General features: G+C 43.3%; 1 protein-coding gene across 1 annotated transcript; it reads left to right on the forward strand.

Annotated features, from left to right (window-relative positions):
- Positions 1-12,420: 12,420 nt before the first annotated feature.
- Positions 12,421-19,488, forward strand: klf6a (Kruppel-like factor 6a). Its single transcript, XM_051410928.1, has 4 exons — positions 12,421-12,835; positions 14,722-15,304; positions 16,083-16,206; positions 16,780-19,488. The coding sequence occupies exons 1-4, from the start codon at positions 12,734-12,736 to the stop codon at positions 16,829-16,831; spliced, it is 861 nt and encodes a 286-aa protein (XP_051266888.1). The 5' UTR covers positions 12,421-12,733; the 3' UTR covers positions 16,832-19,488.
- The last annotated feature ends 1,045 nt before the right edge of the window (positions 19,489-20,533 follow it).

The following is a 20,533-nucleotide window of genomic DNA, read 5'->3' on the forward strand; positions in this document are numbered from 1 at the left end:
ATTACTTTCTGTTGGTGGGAAGGTGGACCAAGGTAGAGTTTTCAGGGCTCTGAATCAAACACAGACTCTCAGCAGATCATCTACACTGGTCACATCTGCTGCCACACTACTGAGCTAAATGTCCCTAACACACTAAGGTTTTTTTCTATAATTCATACTTTGTAGTTCTTTTTGTCTTCATTTTGTTTAATTTTGACCTCATGTACATCACATTCACATTGCACATACATCAGCAAACAGATAAACGATGACACATAGCTTTTGTTTCATACAGCACAGTATATTTATCATTATTGGTTAGTTTCTATCACATTTAGTTCACTTCCTTACAGTTCTCACTTTAGTTTTGCCTTATGTTGTTCTAATGTTTCTTTGGAGTTCCCTGTTGCTGATGGAAGGACAACTTGTCAGAAGATGTGCCCAATAAACATTTAAATGCAGGAAGTAGCCAATCAGATTGTGCCAAGTGCCTACCACATCATAGGGAGAACAGATATTTCTTGTTCAGAGGTTTTGTTTATTTCTTTAGAATTTATTTGATATATTCAATTTTCAATACTTTTTTTTTAGTAAAATGTTTAAACTTACAAATAAAATTGTCCTATGTTGTTGTATTTGTTAAGTTGTGTTTGTCTTTGTGTTATCTCTTTGCTACCCCATGGTCTGATCAGCAGTCAGGATTTTTAATGCAGGGGGAGGAGATGTTTTTGTAAAATGTTTAAGTAGTTTATTTAACTTTTTATGTTAAAAAACCATATCAGACAAATTATTATTCAAAGCAGTATTTTAAAATGTCAGAAGGGATCTTTATACCCTAATCCTAGCTTTGATTTTCATCAGCCCTCAATGTCAAAATCTGATGTCTAAAACTTTATTTTCTTGAATATGGTTAATGTTTGATTATGCCCATGCACAAAATCACAACTCCAGCTAAAGTACAGAGTTAAAAATAGGGCCGCAGTACGCATCCTCATGCCCTTCGCCCTTTCACTTGTCCTCTCCTGGACAGCAGGTTCCATCAACAGTCTCGTCCCGCTTCACAGCAATGACAAGGCACCATTTGGCCAGTAGATGTTTAACCATGTCCCAGGGCACCAGCTGGCACTCAAACACACTTCACATTTCCCTCCAAAGTGAGCCTCCTGTCGTCCATCCGTACTCCCAGGAGCTGAAAGGAGGGAGGTGGCAGTGAGGGGAGAGGGGGGAATCGAGGGCAGGAGCGGTGAGGGGGGGGCCTAACAGGCAAACACTAAAGGTTACCATCCCCATTTCACATCAAATATCAAGGACACCAGTAATTACCGCATACAGCTGAGAGGTTCCGACACCGGCGTAGGGTATCTTTTCTATCTGACCTTGTGATAGCCTGGACTGAAACGCTAGAAGCTCATACTGGAAGGGTGACTACAGAAAGAAAGAAAAAACTTGGAAATGACACTCACTAATTACAATGCTCCCAAAGTGCTGTGTACCCTAATTGCATGTCAGGATGTGTCCAGTTTTCCTGTCTCTCTGGCATAGGTTCTCAAGGAAATAGATTTCTCCCTGGATTTGATCCCATTGCCTCGGCGCAAACACAGCCCACCCTCCTCACCTTTTTGTCAATGTCACGACACATGATGCAAGTTAAAGACCCCACAAGCCATCTCAATTGGGTTCAATTTATGTTGAAGGTTAACTGGAAACACACATAAAGGAGCAAAGAAGGATTAAGAGAGAAAAAAAAGCAGAAAACTGGTAGGAAACACAGAAGAAAATCACAGCGCTTATTAACATCCCTCTGTTACTCAGTGTTGCGTGTGGCTGGGGCTGCAGAATGAAGCGAGGGTGTGAGTGTGTGAATTTCTGCTTGTCGGCTTTGTGGGTGGGCACAGGGCCGGGGCTGCATGTGCTGGCTGGGCTAATACGGAGTCAACCGGGAGAATTTGATCCCTGGTTTGGAAGGCCAGGCGCATTGTTAAATTCCCGGATTAGTCGGCTGTAAAGGGAGGGAATGTTAACTGTGCTGGTCAGCAGGCTCGACCGGGATCAGCGTGCTTATTGAGGCTGCTCTGAGCGGCTGTCACCGGCTGATAGTGTGAGATGACATGACGCCCAGCCGCGTTGCTCCCCACTGACCCACATATCACACCTACGTACAGAAAGTCCCAAATAACTGTGCTAAAATCTGCCATGCCTGTTAATTAATTCTCACAATAGGTCAGCCGGCTGTGGGCTAATGTTGGACATGCTTTGACTGCCTGCCTGCATTAGCTGAGAATTTGGAGCTGTGTTCCAGAAATAAAGAAATAAGCCAGCTCTGGCGTGACACCTCCATGATATCAAACTAGATAAAGAGTGCGCTCTCTATGAATAAATGTATCTGGAATATGTTTACAGCTAAAGCGGCTGAGCTCAAAATAGGAATCCCAGCAATATAGCACACCTGCGCTAAGAATAGCCTCAATGCAAACCTGTAAGTGTGGCATGTATGAGAGGGGGTGCATGTCTTACAATGGAAGCAGGGAGTGGGGAAGTCTCCAACCGAGAATGATCAATTAGGAACTCGCTCAGGTAGCCCACGCGCTGTCATGGCTTATTTGGGTTGTTGTTGTTGCCACTGCTGCTGTTTATTGAGCCCCAGCCCTTAGTGTTTGTTGGGGAAGAAGTGGTGTTGTGCGTCTGTGCTTTGCCTCCCCATCTCCCCCACCCCCCCTCTTGTTTTTTCCCTAGGGAAGGCAGCCGTGTCTCCAGTCATTACAGGCTGTGTGTTTGAGGTGAGCGGGCTGCTGTGTGTCTACACTCGGCTCTTCAGTCTTTCGAAAGCCACCCGCTCCCCTCCTGCCTGCCTGCCTGCCTGCCTGCCTGCTCAGTCTGGGTCTGTGTTGCAGAGGGGAGGCACTGGCTCGTGTCATTGCTCTCTGGGGCATTGCCCTGGCCCTGTTTGTCTGTCTGTTTACCTGTCTGCTTTAGTCTGCCAGCTTGTCTGTCTGTCTTTTTGTGTCACCTTGCTGCTGCGGCGTGGTGGGCCTTGTGGTGTCTGTCCTGCTGTTTCATACGCTTCATAGTGAAACTGGTTTGGGGCTCATGGCAGAGACAAGTTCACACACTCTTCATTATTAGCGTCAACATGTTGTGCTGTGGAATAGTTGAGTCTTAGTCAGTGCTTGTTAGGGCAGCAGCAAAGGTGCCAGGGTGGTGCCTATTAAAATAGGCTTAATTTGGTTTAAGGGAACTGCATGTTGTGCTCCACAGGAGGCTTCTTGGTGTTTTGCTTGCTTGACTGTCACATTATTAATAGTCAGCGGTGGAAAATAACAAGTACATTTACTGCACATACAGTACTGCAATGAAGTACAATTCTGAGGTACTTGAGTATTTTAATTGCTACTTTATACTTGTAAACTATAATGAGCATATAAAATGCATAGTCATACAGTAAATTAAACCACCAACAATATTTAATGGTTATAATAATAAACAATAAAAATCCAATAATATATTCCAGGCTATAATGTGACACATTTAGAGCCCATTCTGCATCTAGGTACATTTTTGCGGTATCAGCTGCAGCAGGAAGTTTAGTGGTGTCAGTAGTAATAATAGAAGCAGAAGTTAAAAGTTCTGGCAACAGATGTTGTATTATTAGTCTTAATAACAGCACTTACCAGTATCAGTGGTATTAAGAGTGCCGGTATTAGAGCTAACTCTTTACTTTCCTCGTCTACCTTTAAAGAAGACTTCAAACCTCACTACCTGCAGGTTTAGTGAGAATCAAGCCAGACATCACTCTGCATCGCCTACCTGACAAGTAATTAAGGCCATTAGTATGTACAGTTTGCACTTGGTATATTTGTTTATGTCAGTCCTATTCCCTGGAGCCTGAGGTGGTGTGATGGCATAATTCACCACTCAGCCCGTTTCCCGGAAACTGCTGCTTGGAACAACAAGTTTCATTGGAAAGCAGTCATGAGATATGAATGAGTCATTCTCAGCTGGGCAGAGGTATCTGCTGAAGGGAGGGGGGGCCGAGAGGGACAGAGAGAATCTCTAACATTGATGATTATCATCTGATTGCTGCAGCAACCAGATGATGATGTATAAACAGGAACACATGTTGTTTTATGGCAGCCTTGATGATTATTTATTGAGTGTACATTAGCTTTGTCATTGTTGTCAAATGGGAACTGAATCCTACAGTGTATGGGTCACCTTAGATCAAAGTGTTCACTCAAGTGTTCACTCCATTATGTAAGCTTGGGAAAATGGACTTACAAGGTTTAAATGAAAGGGACTAACATGGCAACGATTATGCTAAAGAAAACTCACAATGGAACATTACAAAGGCAATGGCATAATAGGTTATGAAGGGAAACAAGGGGTTGTGGGATAGGATTTCCTTTTGATAGGGAAAGAAAACACGTAAAGTTTAGGGACAGAGGGAAGGGAGGAACTTGTGAAAGGAAATGCCGATGACACACAGATCAAATAAATGACATAACTGTTCAAAGTTCAACAGCGTTCACCGGCAAGTGAGGTCATAGTGGGTAGGGTTTGTTACTTTGGCAACAGAAAGCTGTTAGCCTGCCCACTATCTGTGTCCTAATGTACAGACAGGTGCTGAGTCAACAGAGCTGGTGTTTGGAGTCAACCTTTAAAAGTCACGACCTTAGCAAGGTGCAGTAGAGCTGATGTGTTTCCTATACAGCACGGATACCTAAAGTTCACACTCTGTATTAGCCGCTGTTGATGAGCTCTCCTGACAAAAACACAATTATAATAAAGTAGCACCTCACAATAAAGATTTTCCAAAGTTCATTCTTTACAGTGCCATAAACTTTGCTTTGATTAATCTTATCCTGCACGTGTGTTCACACAAGGAAGCAGAATCTTAATGTGCTGAACAAAGGCTTACTCACAGAGTTCCAAGTTTCACACTGAATGTGCCTGACGGTCATCCATAGAGAAAAGTCCCATTTTGAGTAGCCGTAAAGGCAGTTCTCCTTTCTTATATCTCCTTTGTATTTTCTATTCAATCCTGTCATCAGCAAGAGCACCAGAGGAGTCGGATAACTTCATCCGAAACTGATCTGTGACCCAGATCTGCGGCAATAAGCGATAGATCTTAGTATGGATAAGCATGATAAGCAAGCAGTGGAGTCACATTGTTCAAAGTTGTGTGAGGACAAAGACCCCCGGGCAGAAGCCTGCCTCCCAGGTCACTGGCTCAGAGAGAGACGTGAACCCAGATAGCACAGTGAATGAGGTGACTGACATTACATTGTAAAACATAGATATGGTATCAGATTGGAGCCAGGAACAAAAAAGCTTATCATTTTTAAAGGATTTTTTTTATCTAGCAGATCAATTCAACGAGACGTGACAGATTGAATCCATCATATGACGTGAAAGAACGACTTCAGGCTATGTCTTTGTCTTTTATATGAGTGTCAAAGGTTTTCATAAACATACAAAAATGAGGAAGTTCCTCTGAAGTAAAAACATGCCGAATAAGTTTTTGTTTTTAGGGATTAAAGATTGGCATCAGGACCAGTTTTTGGTCGGGATAAAAGTTAAACATAAGCATGGAGTGGTGAGGGTTAATGAATGAACGTAAACTCAGTAAGGGTTCACATGTATAGGAATACAATCACATGTCTCTGTGCGTGTGTCCTTGAATGCAGAGCATAAAGTGGCTGTATATCAACATTAGGTTTTCCTGTTTTATAGAGGAGGTGGGCTGCCTCCAAAAAAAAAAAAAGATTTAAAAAAAACACTAATCTACACAAAAGAAGAGAACTGACCAAAAATGTAATTCATGCCAAGTAGGACAACAATCACTTCCCTGTGACGGGAATGACAAACAGATTACATCTGATGTTTTCTGCAACACTGACTATGAAACTATGAGTCAGTTTTATTCATGCATGTGGAATCCATCTGCGTGCTCTGGGTGATAGGTGATCCTGTATCAGTCTGAAAATGCCACATTCAGCTCAGCGTGTTCATGGTCATGGTAACCCAATCATAACGCCACCCCTCCTCCCCATGCCCCTCCCTCCTCTTTCTCTCCCACAACCGAAAGTGTAGAATGAATACATCCCAGTTCCCTAATCAGTGGGTTGGGTTTGTGTTTATACCGTGGCCTCGATAAATACCACCCCCGAAACACCCAGAGAGCGCCGGTTCCCACAGAGGTTGGCAGAAAATAATAAAATACTTAACATTCCACCACCATGTGTAATGGTAGTAGTCTTTAGTGCGGAGTTGGCATCACTGGAGAGAAAAACAACCTTCAGCCCCTGAATGCAACACCCTGTGTGAAACAATGACCATTGAACTGTCCTGCAGATTTTCCAGCACTTTTAAGATCTACCACTGAAATCTCTCCCTGCGTGACTATAATGTTTAAACAAAGCGCTACTTGAAATCTCTCGCTGGCACAATGTGTTTTCGCATTTTCCGAATCTGCAGTTGGTCGGAGTGAATGGAGCTCAGTTTGGAGGGGGTACATCTGGTTCCCTCACTGTTTGCTTTTCCAGAAAAGGCTATTTGTTTCATTTGAACAGAGAGACTCCTGAGGGCACTGAGAGTGTCTCTGTAGATAAGAGAAACTGACTCTCTTGCTATTCACTTGAGTGATAACCTCAAGGCCCTATGACACAGCCTGTATGGTCACCGGTAATTTGCTGTTGTCAAAACACCGCCACCATACACATGGTTACGTACTTAGATACAGTTACAGTGAATTACAGTGCATTTTGAATGCTTCTGATGAACTGACACTGCCAATTTCCACTTTACTAGGAGGGTTTCCATGAAGTCCTGATCCCTAATTTGTTCAGATTTTGTATTAAGTTTATTTTTTATTCAAAGCTACTATGTGTGTTTAAAATCATCTGAAACTGAGATTTTTAGTATGGTCTACTCACTTATCTCATGTGTGCAACTCTAACATGCTCATAGCCATTATGTAATGTTTACCATCTTAGTTTAACATGTTAGCATGATAACATTTGCTGTTTAGCACTAAACACAATATACAGCTGAGGCTGATGGGTATGTCATTAGTTTTGGTCAGCTAAAACTTATGCCGTCACAATTTTTGAAAAATACTGTAAACACCTAAAAATTCAAAACAGTTTCTTTAAGAGCATCAGAACCAAGTATTGCGATTGAGCTAACCTCAGCGTATTTAAATAGATGTATTTAAAAGGTCAGTGATAATAAAGTTTAATATGGACTGTCTCCTACTAATAAACACACATTAATAATGTAATTCTTTAAGGGCCCTACCTAAACCAAAGAAGATGCATTTTATTGCAGGTTTTAGTGTTGGAGTGCATCAGGGAAGAACCTCCATCATATCGGAGGTGGACAATATTGATTTCCCCCCCACTATATCAGCAGCCTGATACATCGGTCTGTTCTGAATGCGAGCGCACAAACCAATTCACAATCCTCCATCACCAAACATCACGAGAGCGTCCTGACTGATTGCTGTGTCCTATGCATGTCCGCTCAGAAACGCAGATAAAACGCGCGCACACGCACGCACACACACACACACACACACACACAAACACACACACACACACACACACACACACACACACACACACACACACACACACACACACACACACAAACTCACAGGGCCCACTCTTCATCTTCAAGGTCAAGAGCCGCTGGGAGGCAGAGGCTCCTCATTGACGGCCTGATGGAGCTGACACCACACGACCCATTGTACACACATGTTGATCTGTCCCCAGACGTGGCCTGACAGCGGCACATAAGGCCAACGTCCCACTAAACCATCAATGCATTTCAATGAGAGGATCTCACCGTTCATGTTTGTGTGTGCGTGTGTGGGGGGGGGGTATTGTAACAAAGCTAAACACATTTGCAGGCTGAACAAGCCCCAGCCCTGTGGAGTATGTAATCCAAAACCAGGCCAATGATTATCTCTCCTCCCCGCAAGCGCTGACTCAATTCTGATTTATGATTCGAATGAATATCGATTTTCCAGGAGCTCTTTTTCTCCCCTCTCTCTTCCCTTCCATTTCTCCTTTTAACAAAAGAGTGAATGATGTATGTGCATTGATTTCCAATCAATTATTTTTATTCTCATTTTATTTAAGCTTGGACAAATTTTCAGTGGCCCCCACGGAGAGCAATGCATCTCTATCAATAGTGCTGTACCTCATTACTAACTGGCCTTCTGATAGTAAGCAGGGAAATAATGAGCGGACGTTTAATTCTGAGTCTGTCACGTCTGCTCCAACATTGTTGGGCCATAAATCTGTCTCTGCTTCATTTCTGTGACACTGACAAATGAAGTCAATGAACACGTTAACTCCATTGTTCTCCAATGTTAACCATGATGCACCATTGTTATGGACCAAATGTTGCCCTAACTTGTAAGATCTTCCTATTTTTCTACATTTCTTCCTGCATATATGATCAAAGATGTTCAGTTTTTATTAGAGTGCAGTCCTTTTGCACAAATGCAGTATTTTTAACTCAGAGTTCAGTTTTCTCAGCAGTTGTATAATGTCTTCTTTGAAAAAAAAGCTAATGATGTCATCAGGATATTCTCATTCAGTGTTTAACATAGAGCCTCTGCATTACAAACTGAAGGTGTGGAGAAGCAGAGAGGGTTTAATGAGAGTAGCATGATGGGAAATGTAGGCTCCATTGTTTTTGGAGCATGAGCCATATTAGGGATAAAAGTCAGGACAGCTCAGCACCTGCTGCTTATCTGCCTCATACGAGAACCCTGCTGTTATGGTGATATAGTAAAATACTAATCGAATACTAAATTGCTGTAGTGTCCAATAGGCTCCTTTCACATAACATCTGCTAAAATTGGTCCAATAATGGTCCTGAAATGGTACTGTTGTAACTATGAGGCCTCCTATTAAAGCAAGACCATGTAACATAAAGGAGCTGACTTTATAATGACTGTTCCATCTATTGGTCATATTATAAAGTGTGTTTAATTGCTCTGAAATTCAACTTTTTAATTTGTAAGGGAAAGAATGTGTTATTTTTTCTTTCAAAAGTTACATAGTCCTACTTTAAATTCAAGAAAATGTCTTACTTCTGCTACAATAATTCATAAAATATAATTAATATTAATTTCATATTAGGTCATAGTATTTAACTGAGCAAAAATGAGACTTGGCTGTTCCAGCTAGGGCTGCAACTAACAATTATTTTCATTTTTGATTCATCTGCTGGTTATTAGTCTTTCATCTATAAAATGGCAGAAAATACTGGAAAATGTTCATTATAATGTCCTAGAGCCCAAGGTGTTTTTGTTCAAATTACTAGTTATGTCTGACCAACAATCCGAAACCCAAAGAGATTCAGTTTACTATCACGTAAGACAAATCAAAACAACACAGCGTCACATATGAGAAGCTGGAGCCATCAAATGCTTGGCATTTTTACCTAAAACACTGATTGAAAAGATTAATTAATTATCAAAATAGTGGGTGATGAATTTTCGTTGTCTACTCAATCTAATCATTGCAGTTTAAGTTCCTGTGTCATGTCAGCAGTGGATGATGACTGTAGAACAGCCACAGTCTATAGTCCATTTCCCTACACACATTATGGGAAAACCATACAAGATTGTGTGTCGAGGGCACCCAGGTTACCCAGAAAAACCCCTTCGAACAACTCACTAATTGGGTTGACAGTGATGCATTAAAATGGGTCATCCTGTAATTGCTCTTTCCTGTGGCTACTGGCTGGGCTGGGATTACATAACGATGATAAAGCTGCAGACCTGGCCTTCCAAGATAAAAGCTGCCATGCAGGACCCCGTGCATTCTCTAAATGCTTCATCTAGCAGGCCTTCTGAAAGAAGTGATTACTGCAGAGCTGCCCACTAATGCTCCAGCGGGACCCGACGGTGTACTCTGTTATTCATCACACATATACAGTGTAAGCCTTGGCAACTTGAAATGCATGGATAATGAGTGGGCATTCTGTTACATTTCACGTGGTGACAAAATAACTTTTAGCAGCTCTTGCAAAATGGACGTGGACACAGTGAGTTTTCTCTCTTCAAAGCAAAGTGTCCATTGAGTCCTAGAGGGACATAATGAATAGCCCCATTAGTCACATAAAAGCAAAGTGGAATTCCTTTGCAGTGCTACTGAGGCCAGCTCCGGGCTTCACAAGGCATCCCATCGCCATATGACTAAATCAGATGCTATGGGTGACAAATATGGCCTCGCAGCTGAGCAGCACAAAGGACACTCAGTTGTCTACTCGGCTAGCAACAGAAAATACTGCCTCTTGGAAGACAATGTGGCTCCTGTGTAGAAATGTTGTTTATCTCATCAGGAGATGGTGTGCCAGGTTGTGGTGCGACTTAATGCTGTGAACTTATGCAATAGCTGCAGGAAAAGATGCCTGTGTGGCACGCGAGTACTTCTGCAAAGAGGAAATGATAAGAATAAGTCGGGATGACGTAGCGCCGTTGCCAATATGCAATGGAATGTTACTGGAATGAAGAGTCATTCATGAGGGAACACAGCAGGGTCTCACCAGACAATGGGGGAATTATGGAAGTTATAATTTAGCTATAATGTAAACCTTTCTGTTTTTATGTTGATAATTGTCAAAGTATGTAACTAAGGCTCCAAATCTTGGTTTTTAAGTTAAGATTTTAACGTTTAACCTCTAAGATATGACTCACATTCCAAGTTAAACAACTCTGAACACAGAAATTCACTCACTTTAGGATTTTAATTTCCTTAAGGACCTCCCCTAAAGTATAATAAGTTGTTGGGAAATAGTGGATACTTCCCCCTCTTTAGGCCTCTAAAAATACAAACTAAAGTTAGCACATCAATGAAGTCAGACAAATGGGGAAGCTGTGGCAGAAAGAATGTAAACCACTCTATTTTATAAAAATATAATAGCAACCAGTTATATAATGAAAATCTATCATGTATAAAACATCCATTTTGGGTATAAGACCACCTGAACTAACCTTAGAAAAAGACTAATATCTGTATAGTATCATCAGAATTGCAGCTTTGAAACAAATCCCACTCTGCCTTCTCTACTAAATTTGAAGTTGATAGTAAACAGAATTAGGGAGATGGATAAAATAACTCACAGAATTAGAAATAAAGTGTCTCAGTATCAGAGAAGATTGAGTAAATGGTTTGTTTATGAGGCCCACAGTTAAATAATACAGAAAAGTATGTCATTATTGGGTAGATAATAGGCTGCAGCCACGAGAAGAACTGATGGACTAAACGATTACATGCCATGTCATTTTTGATGTTAAAGCAAAGATACATATAAATATTGTACGACTGTAGAAATAATGTATAAATATTTGAAAAAAGCCCTAAAGTTAAACAACTTGATAGGAACATTTTTGTAATTGTACAGCGTACAGCTCATGTCTACACTAATGTGGCCTTACAAGTGGACAGCAAAGGTTAGGAACCTCTGTCCTTTGGGGGAAATTGCTGGCAAAATGGCACATGTGGAGTCATTATTCTGATCTACAGTGTTATTGGGAGTAACTGTTAGAGGAAACAGGATGTTTCCATGTATCATAATAACTAAACTGGGGTAAAAACAAATGCTTTAACTTTGGGGAGCTGCTTTGGAATATTAATTCAGCTACATCCTCTTTTAAGTGCAAATTAGGTTGAAAAAAAAAAAAAGAAGAGTGTTTTAACTTGTGACAAGCGCGGCTGTCGAACCTCTGCTTAAGACCGAGTCTAACTTTGATCTGGTACTTTTCAGCCTCTCGGTGATAAAGCAGAAGTCTGTATTAACTCATTCGGAGAGGAGAAGTGGGGACTGATGCTTCCTCTAAACTGATACGTGTGCTGATAACACAATAATATCCTGCCATCCATTAGTCACCGTGTCCCAAGACATGTATTCACTTTTAGTGGCTGATGTCAACACACATGCACTTCACCATAGTTACAGCCTTGGGTGAACTCATCCCCCTTTAACAGCAGTGTTGCAAGTGCTACTTGTGACAAAGTTAAAAACACACACACACACACACACACACACACACACAGAGAGAGGGGGGGGGAGACTGAGATGTTTTCCACTGAAGAGGAATAAAAGTGTTTCGGCTCACATGCGCTGTCTGTGGCGAAACATGTCGCGGACAGAAAAGACTACAGACACAGGGAGAACCGGCTTATATACATGCCTATAAATAACCAGCCAATCAGCGACGAGCCACTGGGAGTTAAACGCGCCAATTAAAACGGAGAAGGAACCAAATTAAGCGAGAGGCCGGCTGCGATTGGCCGGCCGTGATATCATTGGCAACCCCTTACGCCGCTCGCCGCTGATTGGCTCACAACCTGCAGGCGTAATCCTGCCGCGAGGAAGGAGGGCGGCGAGGGGGGTGGGCCGGGCTTCGAGGTTTGAATAGGGAAGTTTGCAGAGCGCAGTTGTTCCCCATCCAGTCCGGTGCAGTGTTTGCAAACACCTTGTACGCAAGCGAGAGGAGAAGAAGAAGAAGAAGAAGAAGAAGAAGAAGGGGGGGCACTGACGGACGGACGGACGGACGCTCGTACTGCTGACACTGAAAACAAGCGCTTGTTGGTTTGCGTCGCAGGGGACCCGCTCTTCTTCCTCTCACTGGCTGGGCTTTTTTTTTTTATTACCTGAGAAAAAGATTGAAGTGCAGCTCAATAGCTTTTTTTTTTTGTTTTTTAAAGACAAAATCAAAGCTCTGGGAAAAAAAATGGATGTTCTACCCATGTGCAGCATCTTTCAAGAACTTCAGATAGTTCACGACACGGGCTATTTCTCAGCCTTACCGTCTCTGGAGGAGTACTGGCAGCAGGTGAATATATCTATCAACTGTTTTCTAAGTCAGTGTTTGAGCTTGTGTGGCAAAGCGGAACTGAGCACGCTTCTTTTTTTTTTTTTTTTTTTCTCTCTCTCTCTCTCTCTCTCTCTCTCTCTCCTTGCTTTTAATAGTCTTCACGGCGGCGTTTAATGCGCTCGGGAAGTTTAAAAATGCCATCATAGCGGTTGTTAACGCAGGTGCCCCGGTGCTTAGACGGAGCCCGTGCGTTCACCTGATGTGCTGTTTCACGATCGGGTTCGTTATGAAGTTTTTTCTTTGGCAGGCTGAAGTGGATCAGTGTGTCAGTCTGACAGCTGGAGTGGAGGCTCTGCTGCGCCAGGATGAATGGGGACAGAGTCACTCTAACAGCAGCAGTGTGCCTGTGCGTGTGCTGCTCTGCTGTGGGAGCAGGACTTCTTCTTTCAGCGGCTGCTTTCAGGGCATCAGAGCTGGTTTCACTCCTGACACCAGAGAGTCCTAGCCGGTGCAGAAGGAAGTAGAATTTGAAGTCAGTCAGCAGTTAATTCAAAATCAGATGTTGTGAGTTTGCTCAGGATCAGCTCTGTAGACCCTCAGGAGGATTAGTACAGTATTTCTGTTTTGGCATCGTTTCCTAAATCTACATTATGAACTTTAGATGTGATGCAAAGATTTGAACAATGTCCTCTTCCCCTTTTTTACTCTTTAACATATATGTTCCTAACAAAAAAAAAAACCCATCCATTTGCATCCTCATCCTCTCCACAACATGACACTATCAAATGTCAGCCGTAGCCAATTCCTGCTCGCATGAGTAGACAGCAGCACAGCTGGAAAATCTTGTGTAAGGCTGCAGAAGCCTAGAGGAAATGTTTATTCTAACATCTGCCTCGTGGAGGCCGCTGTCTCTCTGAGCACCTCCTAATGAATGGCCCTTGCTTTTTCAACTTTAATGGCCTCCTGAAGTCAATTGGAGCCGGTGTATCTTTTTTACGGTGGGGGGGGGGCTTGAGTGTCTGACACTGAGGAAGGATGTGATTGCATGGCAGAGGTACGCATGAGGAAAAGCAGCTGAATGGCTCATGTTAGAGTGGAGGAGGGGGGGCGTGTGGTGGTGGTGGGGGGTAGCTGAGCGGCTTCCTTAAAAGGACTCTAAATTTGTTCAGTGAGTCATTGAGGGCTGAAATGACAATGCACGCTCAGTGTTTAGACTGCACTCAGGTGCAGGAGAGTTGGGAGTTTGGAGGGATGACAGGCCTGAATAGATCACGTGAAGCTGAGTGGCTGCTGCGTGGTGTGATGTTTGGCATGAGGGCTAGATTTAGTGTAGCCAGGTGAACTCATGATCGGTGAATTAAGGATCATGCAAGTGCAGGTTTTGTGAATATGTCTAACAGGGCCGCAACTAACGATTACTGTCATCATCAGTTCATTCTGTTATTTTCTTGATTCATTGTCTCCGTCTGTGAAACACCACAAAATGGTGAAAAACGCTCATCACGACTTCCCATAGCCCAAGGCACTTGTTTTATTCAACCAACAGTCCAAAATCCAAAAATATTACATTTTCCGTCATATATGATACAAGCAAGCAGAAAATCTTCATATTTGAGAAGCTGGAACCAGCGAAAGCTAATATTTGCCACTTTTGCTTGAAAAATTACTTAAATGATTAATCATTAATATGATGAGCCTGGTATCTCTGATATCCAATTGCTACAATTTCCTGCTGTAAGCATTCAACAAATATTACACCACATAAGGCGTTTTGGGGCATGTGCACATGCATCATTTAAAAGGATTCCCCACACAGAAGCATCCTGCTGCTGTGAATGAGCCTCCTCTCTTCAGGGCTGCTGTTGTAATTCATTTATTCTTACTGTCTTTTCTCATTCAACCAGACATGTTTGGAGTTGGAGCGCTATCTACAGAGCGAGCCTTACGTCTCCACATCCGACCTCAAGTTCGACGGGCAGGAGGACCTCTGGAGCAAGTTGATCCTGGCCTGCGGGGACAAGGCCAAGGCCGAGTCCGACCCAAAGCTGCCCGCGGCCCACGAGGAGGACAATCAGGACAGCCAAATCTTGGACACCAACAGTGTGAATTCTGACGCCAGCAGCGAAGCTTCAGACAGTTCTGAGGAGCTCTCGCCCACACACAGCTTTACCTCCAACCCTCTGGGCTCCGTGTTGGTTGGCTCTGGACCTTTTAGCCCCTCCATCATTAGCACTCCCCCGTCCTCTCCGGAGGCCAGCTCGGAGGCTGGGGCCGTGACAAACGGCTGGGTCGCCACACACGCCGGGTTGCACTTGCCGGTCAAAATCAGGAACACCGGGGTGGCAAAGAGCACGGAAAAGACGGGACTCAGCTGCGGGGACGCGTCCCCGGACGGCAGGAGGCGAGTGCACAGGTGTCACTTCAACGGGTGTCGCAAGGTTTACACAAAGAGCTCCCACCTAAAAGCACACCAGCGCACTCATACAGGTGAGTCAGAACCCAGACTGCTTATGTCATGACTGTGTGTGATGCATGGAAACAGAAAACTAAAGGGATTGGGGGGGGGGGGTCTTCTCTGCTGTTTTCAGTTCATTCATAGAGTTAAAAAATCTCAGTTCAGTCTTCTTCCTTGATGGCACTGTCCATCCATTGTGTAATGTAATTAAAGGCCCGAATTGCATGATGTCCTCAGCTGGAGCGCTGTGAGTATTAGCTCTGCATGGCTGGATACCTAAACTGTGACCTAATCTATCTGGAATGTGACTGAGTGAGTGAGCGAGCGAGCGACAGAGAGAGAGGCAGGGGGGAGGGGTTGCACATGGGAGATAAAAGGACTTCAAAACAGATTGAGTTTCACCATGGGAAAGGGGTGAATGGGCGGGGAGCCAGGGGGCACTGGGTTGGAAGGCCTTTGAATGGTCATTTGAGCCTTTCTTATTTTTGATTAGCAGTGTGAAATTGCACGTGTGGCTTTTTTCATGTTAGATTTTATTTATATACTGCTCGTATTCAGCTGCACAGCATCGCTCTTAGCATTCTTAGCATGTTTCGGCTCGCATCACAACACACAGCCAGTGGTCCAGCAGGTTCAGTGGAATCTGGGTCTCCAGCACCCGTGTCAACCGGCCTGTCCCCCCTGGCTGATTGATTTGAATGTATTTAAATGACAACAGCGCGGAGCCGACCAATCGGCGCCCGAGCAGGAGAACATTCCTTTTGTGTCCAAAAGTGAGCTGAATTAATGGTCCCCTTGTTTGCTCTACAGGTGAGAAACCGTACAGGTGTTCGTGGGAGGGCTGCGAGTGGCGTTTTGCACGGAGCGACGAGTTGACCAGACACTTCAGGAAGCACACTGGGGCAAAGCCATTTAAATGCAGTCACTGTGACAGGTAAGACCGGACGTTTATCAGCAAACAACGTGACCAGGCTTTTGATAAGCCTCTGTCCCTCTCACGCAGGGCTGAAGCATGTGCTGGTGACGTGCATTTTTGTTGATGTGATCTGCTTTTCTTGCACCATCCAGATAGTGATGTCTTAAAAGATCAAAAGAACTGATGCATTTTACTCAGGCAGCTAAATATAGATTAAGACTTTTAAAATGTCCTGTTTGTAACATGTATCTTGATCCCAATAAAAAAGCATTTAAATTAAGGGATCTGAATGCAGAGCTTTTGTTAATGTTATGTGTTTTTGTTAAAAATAGGCCTCAACAACCCAGTTATGGGTCGGCTGTACTAAAAATAATCAGCCTCTCAGTAGAAATTTGTCACTGTGTGAATAACAGAAGCAACAAAGCATGTGTTCTATTGGCCGAACCACTCATTGTTCTCATCTTTTAAAGCATTAAAATTTAAAATCACTGTTGTTTCCTGCAAAACTTGTTTCATTCATTCCCTAAAACACTCACCAGTGGTCCTTTTCTTCATTGTTACTGACTTCCTCCGCCTCCTGTCTGTCCCCAGATGTTTCTCCAGGTCTGACCATCTGGCTCTTCACATGAAGAGGCACATCTAGAGCGGGGCCGAGCACCAACCAAGCAACGCAGAGAAGGGGAAAGTTTTAAAAGTTAAAAAAAAAAAAACAAATGCCGTCTCCCGACCAGTCTCTTGGTTGAACTGTCCCAGAGCAGAGTGGCGGGAGTGTGTTCCAGCCAAAGCATGCCGTTTTGCACCATACTGAAACCCAGTGCCTCCGGGACCTCTCTTTGGAGAAAGGCGCTCTGAAGGTTGTCTGTTGCAACAAGAGGACAAAATCATGGATGGGGAAGAAGATCTTTTTGATTGAGAAGGAACTTACAACACACACAAAAAGAAAAGACAAAAAAAAAGATAAAAGAGACACAAACAAAAAGAGTGAATGATTTGTATGTATGGTGCATGATGTTTTGGGGACATCTCCCGGGCAGCAGATACACTGGTACTTTACAAAACTGTCTGAGGTAAGCATGTGTGCACTGTGAATGTCTGAGATTGGCTGACTGGCCCCCCTGGAAAGAGAGAAGACATTTTTTTTTTTGGGAGAAGAGATGGATTGATGGATGGTGCGGGGCTGGTACCAATGTTGCTGTGGACTGAATGGGTTTCTGGAGGAAACGTTCCCACTTGTGTTTCCCCCGGTGGCAGTGTGAGGATGGGACAGGATGGAAGTTCCTGTGCCTGTCTGTCTGGCACCCAGACAGTGGGGGGGGGGTTCTCCGAAGCGTTTGAGGCCTTGGGTTTGACCAGCGAGAGAGAAGGGCAGATGTGTCTTCTGGTCAGTGACCCAGGGACCAAAACTCTGTCCCCCCTCTGGTCACTGTATGACAGGAGCTTTTTTGGTGTTTTTGGTGCAGCTACTAAATGTGCAATGTGTTATGTAGCCTGGTTTATTATTTTTTTACAAGCTACAAAGCTCATTTGTAGTCCAATTGTATAAGCTGTGTGCTTAGAGGTATAACACAACTATACTATAACTTCAGTATCATAGACAGGTGTTGCATGGTTCTAGGGTTTGTTCATTTCATGTTTCCACTGTAATCAGGACTGCAAATAGTTTCAATAAAAGTGCAGCTAAAGTGCGAACGGTTAAATGTTACAATATTGTACATAAAGCCTTGATGATTTCCTCTTTTATTTTTACAATTTCCTGCGTTTTCTTCATCCTGGTTTCTCATCTGGCTGGAGATTTCACCACTGCTTGCTCATTTTCCCATTCATCCTATGCCTTGAGGAGTAATTTTGATTTTTGTACTTTGTTTTCTATCTAATAATGCACTGTTGACCTTAATGGTGCCTTATGCAAGTGACTCAGCCCAGTGGCGGCGGCGGTTTTGCTCCCTCTGGGAGTCACATTTGTTGTATGGGTGATTTGACAAGCTTGATCAAGGCTCAATTACGAATGAACTCTTGGTGTTTAATGGCGGCTGTCCACGTGTTGTTAAAATGTTCAGAAAAATACCTTTTTCTCTCTTCTTGTTTCTGAATCAGAGCACCAGTTTATCTGATACACATCACATTCAATTAAGTCGGAATGTTTAAACAAATGCTGTATGTTTAGAGCACTTAAATTCATTTATTAAAGACGTTAACTACTGTGTAGTATGTACTCGAGTCCATCACACCCAGCTCTAAGGTACCAGACTACGTTAACAAAAATGCGGCTTTCATTCAGTGCTGCTCCTTTTCCTCGTATCCCTCCCCGCCATCACCGACACCCCATCCTCTCTTCCCTGTCCCCCCCTCTGTCCCTCCGTCCCTGCAAGTGGGACTGAAGAAAGAGCTAAAGATTTATTGTAATTAACAGGCTGCAGTCGGACAGGCCTCGCCTTGTACTGCCTCTCAGTAATGAATTGCTAAAGGCTTTGTTGGCATGGAATCTGTCACAGACTGCTGACTGTGTAGGTTGGTTATTGACCTGTCTGGGGGAGCGTTGTTTTAGCCAAGCTGCGACAGTATTATGAAAACCACAGGAGCGAGTGGGGGGGGTGGCTGGGTCTCTCGGGAGGAGATCCAGATCAAGCACTGACGGTGCACATGGAAATTTGTCAAAAAGCCCATGACAGCATCTCCCTTAAAGGTGAATGTGTGTCGGTCATTTGATTGGCGGTGGAAGAAGATGGCTACAAAAAGTGGAGGTGATAATAATAGTAGAGATTATACTTGCTACTGTTTCGGGATAAAGTGATCTATGCCTCCCACTCCAGATCAGCGACCTTGCTGTAGGAATTCGATGTTGCAGCAAGTTGCACGGCGGCATGCTACGACTTATGGATTTCAGATCAGCGGGTGAAAGAGACAGGATGAGTACAAACTTGAAACTGCTTGCTGCAATAGATCTGGGAGTGCTGGCAGTGCCTTTTGTGGGCAAAAGGAAAGGGAACATCCATTCTGTGAAAACGGCAGCCAATACTGTTCAAGTGGTAATTGAGCCTTGATTAGGCACCATGTTTGCTTGCATCTTTTACACTTTTCATCATCTCTTTCATCCCACTATCCCAACTCTTTCTGTCACACACACACACACACAGCTGTTTGTTCTCAACTGAATCTTTGTATAAAAAGAAAAAAAAAACAACTTTTGTAAAATTGTTATGTTTATGCTTTATGAAATTTTTATTTGAAATTGTTTTGCAAAATTGTTATATTTCTGTATGAATGTATTTTTTATTGGAATAATAAGAAGTTCTTATCTGACTTTGGCTTGCTTCCTTTGTCTCATTCGTTGATTCTCCTCAGTTATGCTTCATTACTGTGAAAGCTTTTTCTTTTCTTTTTTTTTGCCCGTGGGAGGTTTGCAGCTTGTTTGCTGGAAGAATGGCTGCATTTCACCCTCACCCTGCCCTCCAGTGACACGGACACAATTAGATTAGGGTCAGGGTGTGAGCACCAGGGGTACCTAACCATCATTTCCAATTTGTTACTTAAAAATATGAACTAAAAACATGGATGTTTTCCAAACAGTTGAACCTGCTGCTGAGTGGAGCTGTAAACAGCCTCACCTCTTCCTGTCTTGTAAATACCAGCGTGAAAATATCTCTCTCAAATGAGCAAATTATATCTTTGGAGCGACTGGCTGCTAAACACAGAAACCTGACGCACCTCGCTCCCAGTGGCAAACATTCAGATTTAGCTTTTTCTTCCCCCGAACACCCTCCTAGAAAAGTTTCTGTAAAATCTCACTGCAGTGCTTTCAATTCTAAGAGCGTCTGACTGCTCGCTCCTTAGAGCTAGCTAGCTCTCATCAAAGCAGTATAAATAATTTATCTCCATCTCTTACAGCCCATGGCATTTAATTAGAGAGCCGCTTTTATACATTTGTTAGATAATTACTCTACTTGACACAGATAATGATACAAAACAGCAGTGGATAAACCAAAGAGCCTGGTTTAAGTTACAAACTAACAAGAAAATATGATTTTAAAAATACCGACAGCCTTCTTGTTCTCTGCTTCCCTGCTTATGGTGATGACCTAGAATGGGCAGGCAACTTATTAGCGCCTCTGATTTCCAGTAAAAGCTCTGAGGTTTATAAATGAAGCTTTGCCTGCAGTTGGTAATTAAGCTTGTTTTTGAGAACCTCCCAGCTTTGGAGTGGCAGAGAGAGTTGTTTTCGCCTCAAATTCTGCAGCTCCTTGATCTCTCAACACTGCTGCCCCACCTGATGCCTCAACTTCAAATCTACCTATGATGCATAATGCATGGCCAGAGCAACCAGCAAAGCAGCGTTCACAGGACAAAC

The sequence above is a fragment of the Dicentrarchus labrax genome, unplaced genomic scaffold (genome assembly GCF_905237075.1).
Source record: "Dicentrarchus labrax unplaced genomic scaffold, dlabrax2021, whole genome shotgun sequence".
Taxonomy (NCBI): domain Eukaryota; kingdom Metazoa; phylum Chordata; class Actinopteri; family Moronidae; genus Dicentrarchus; species Dicentrarchus labrax.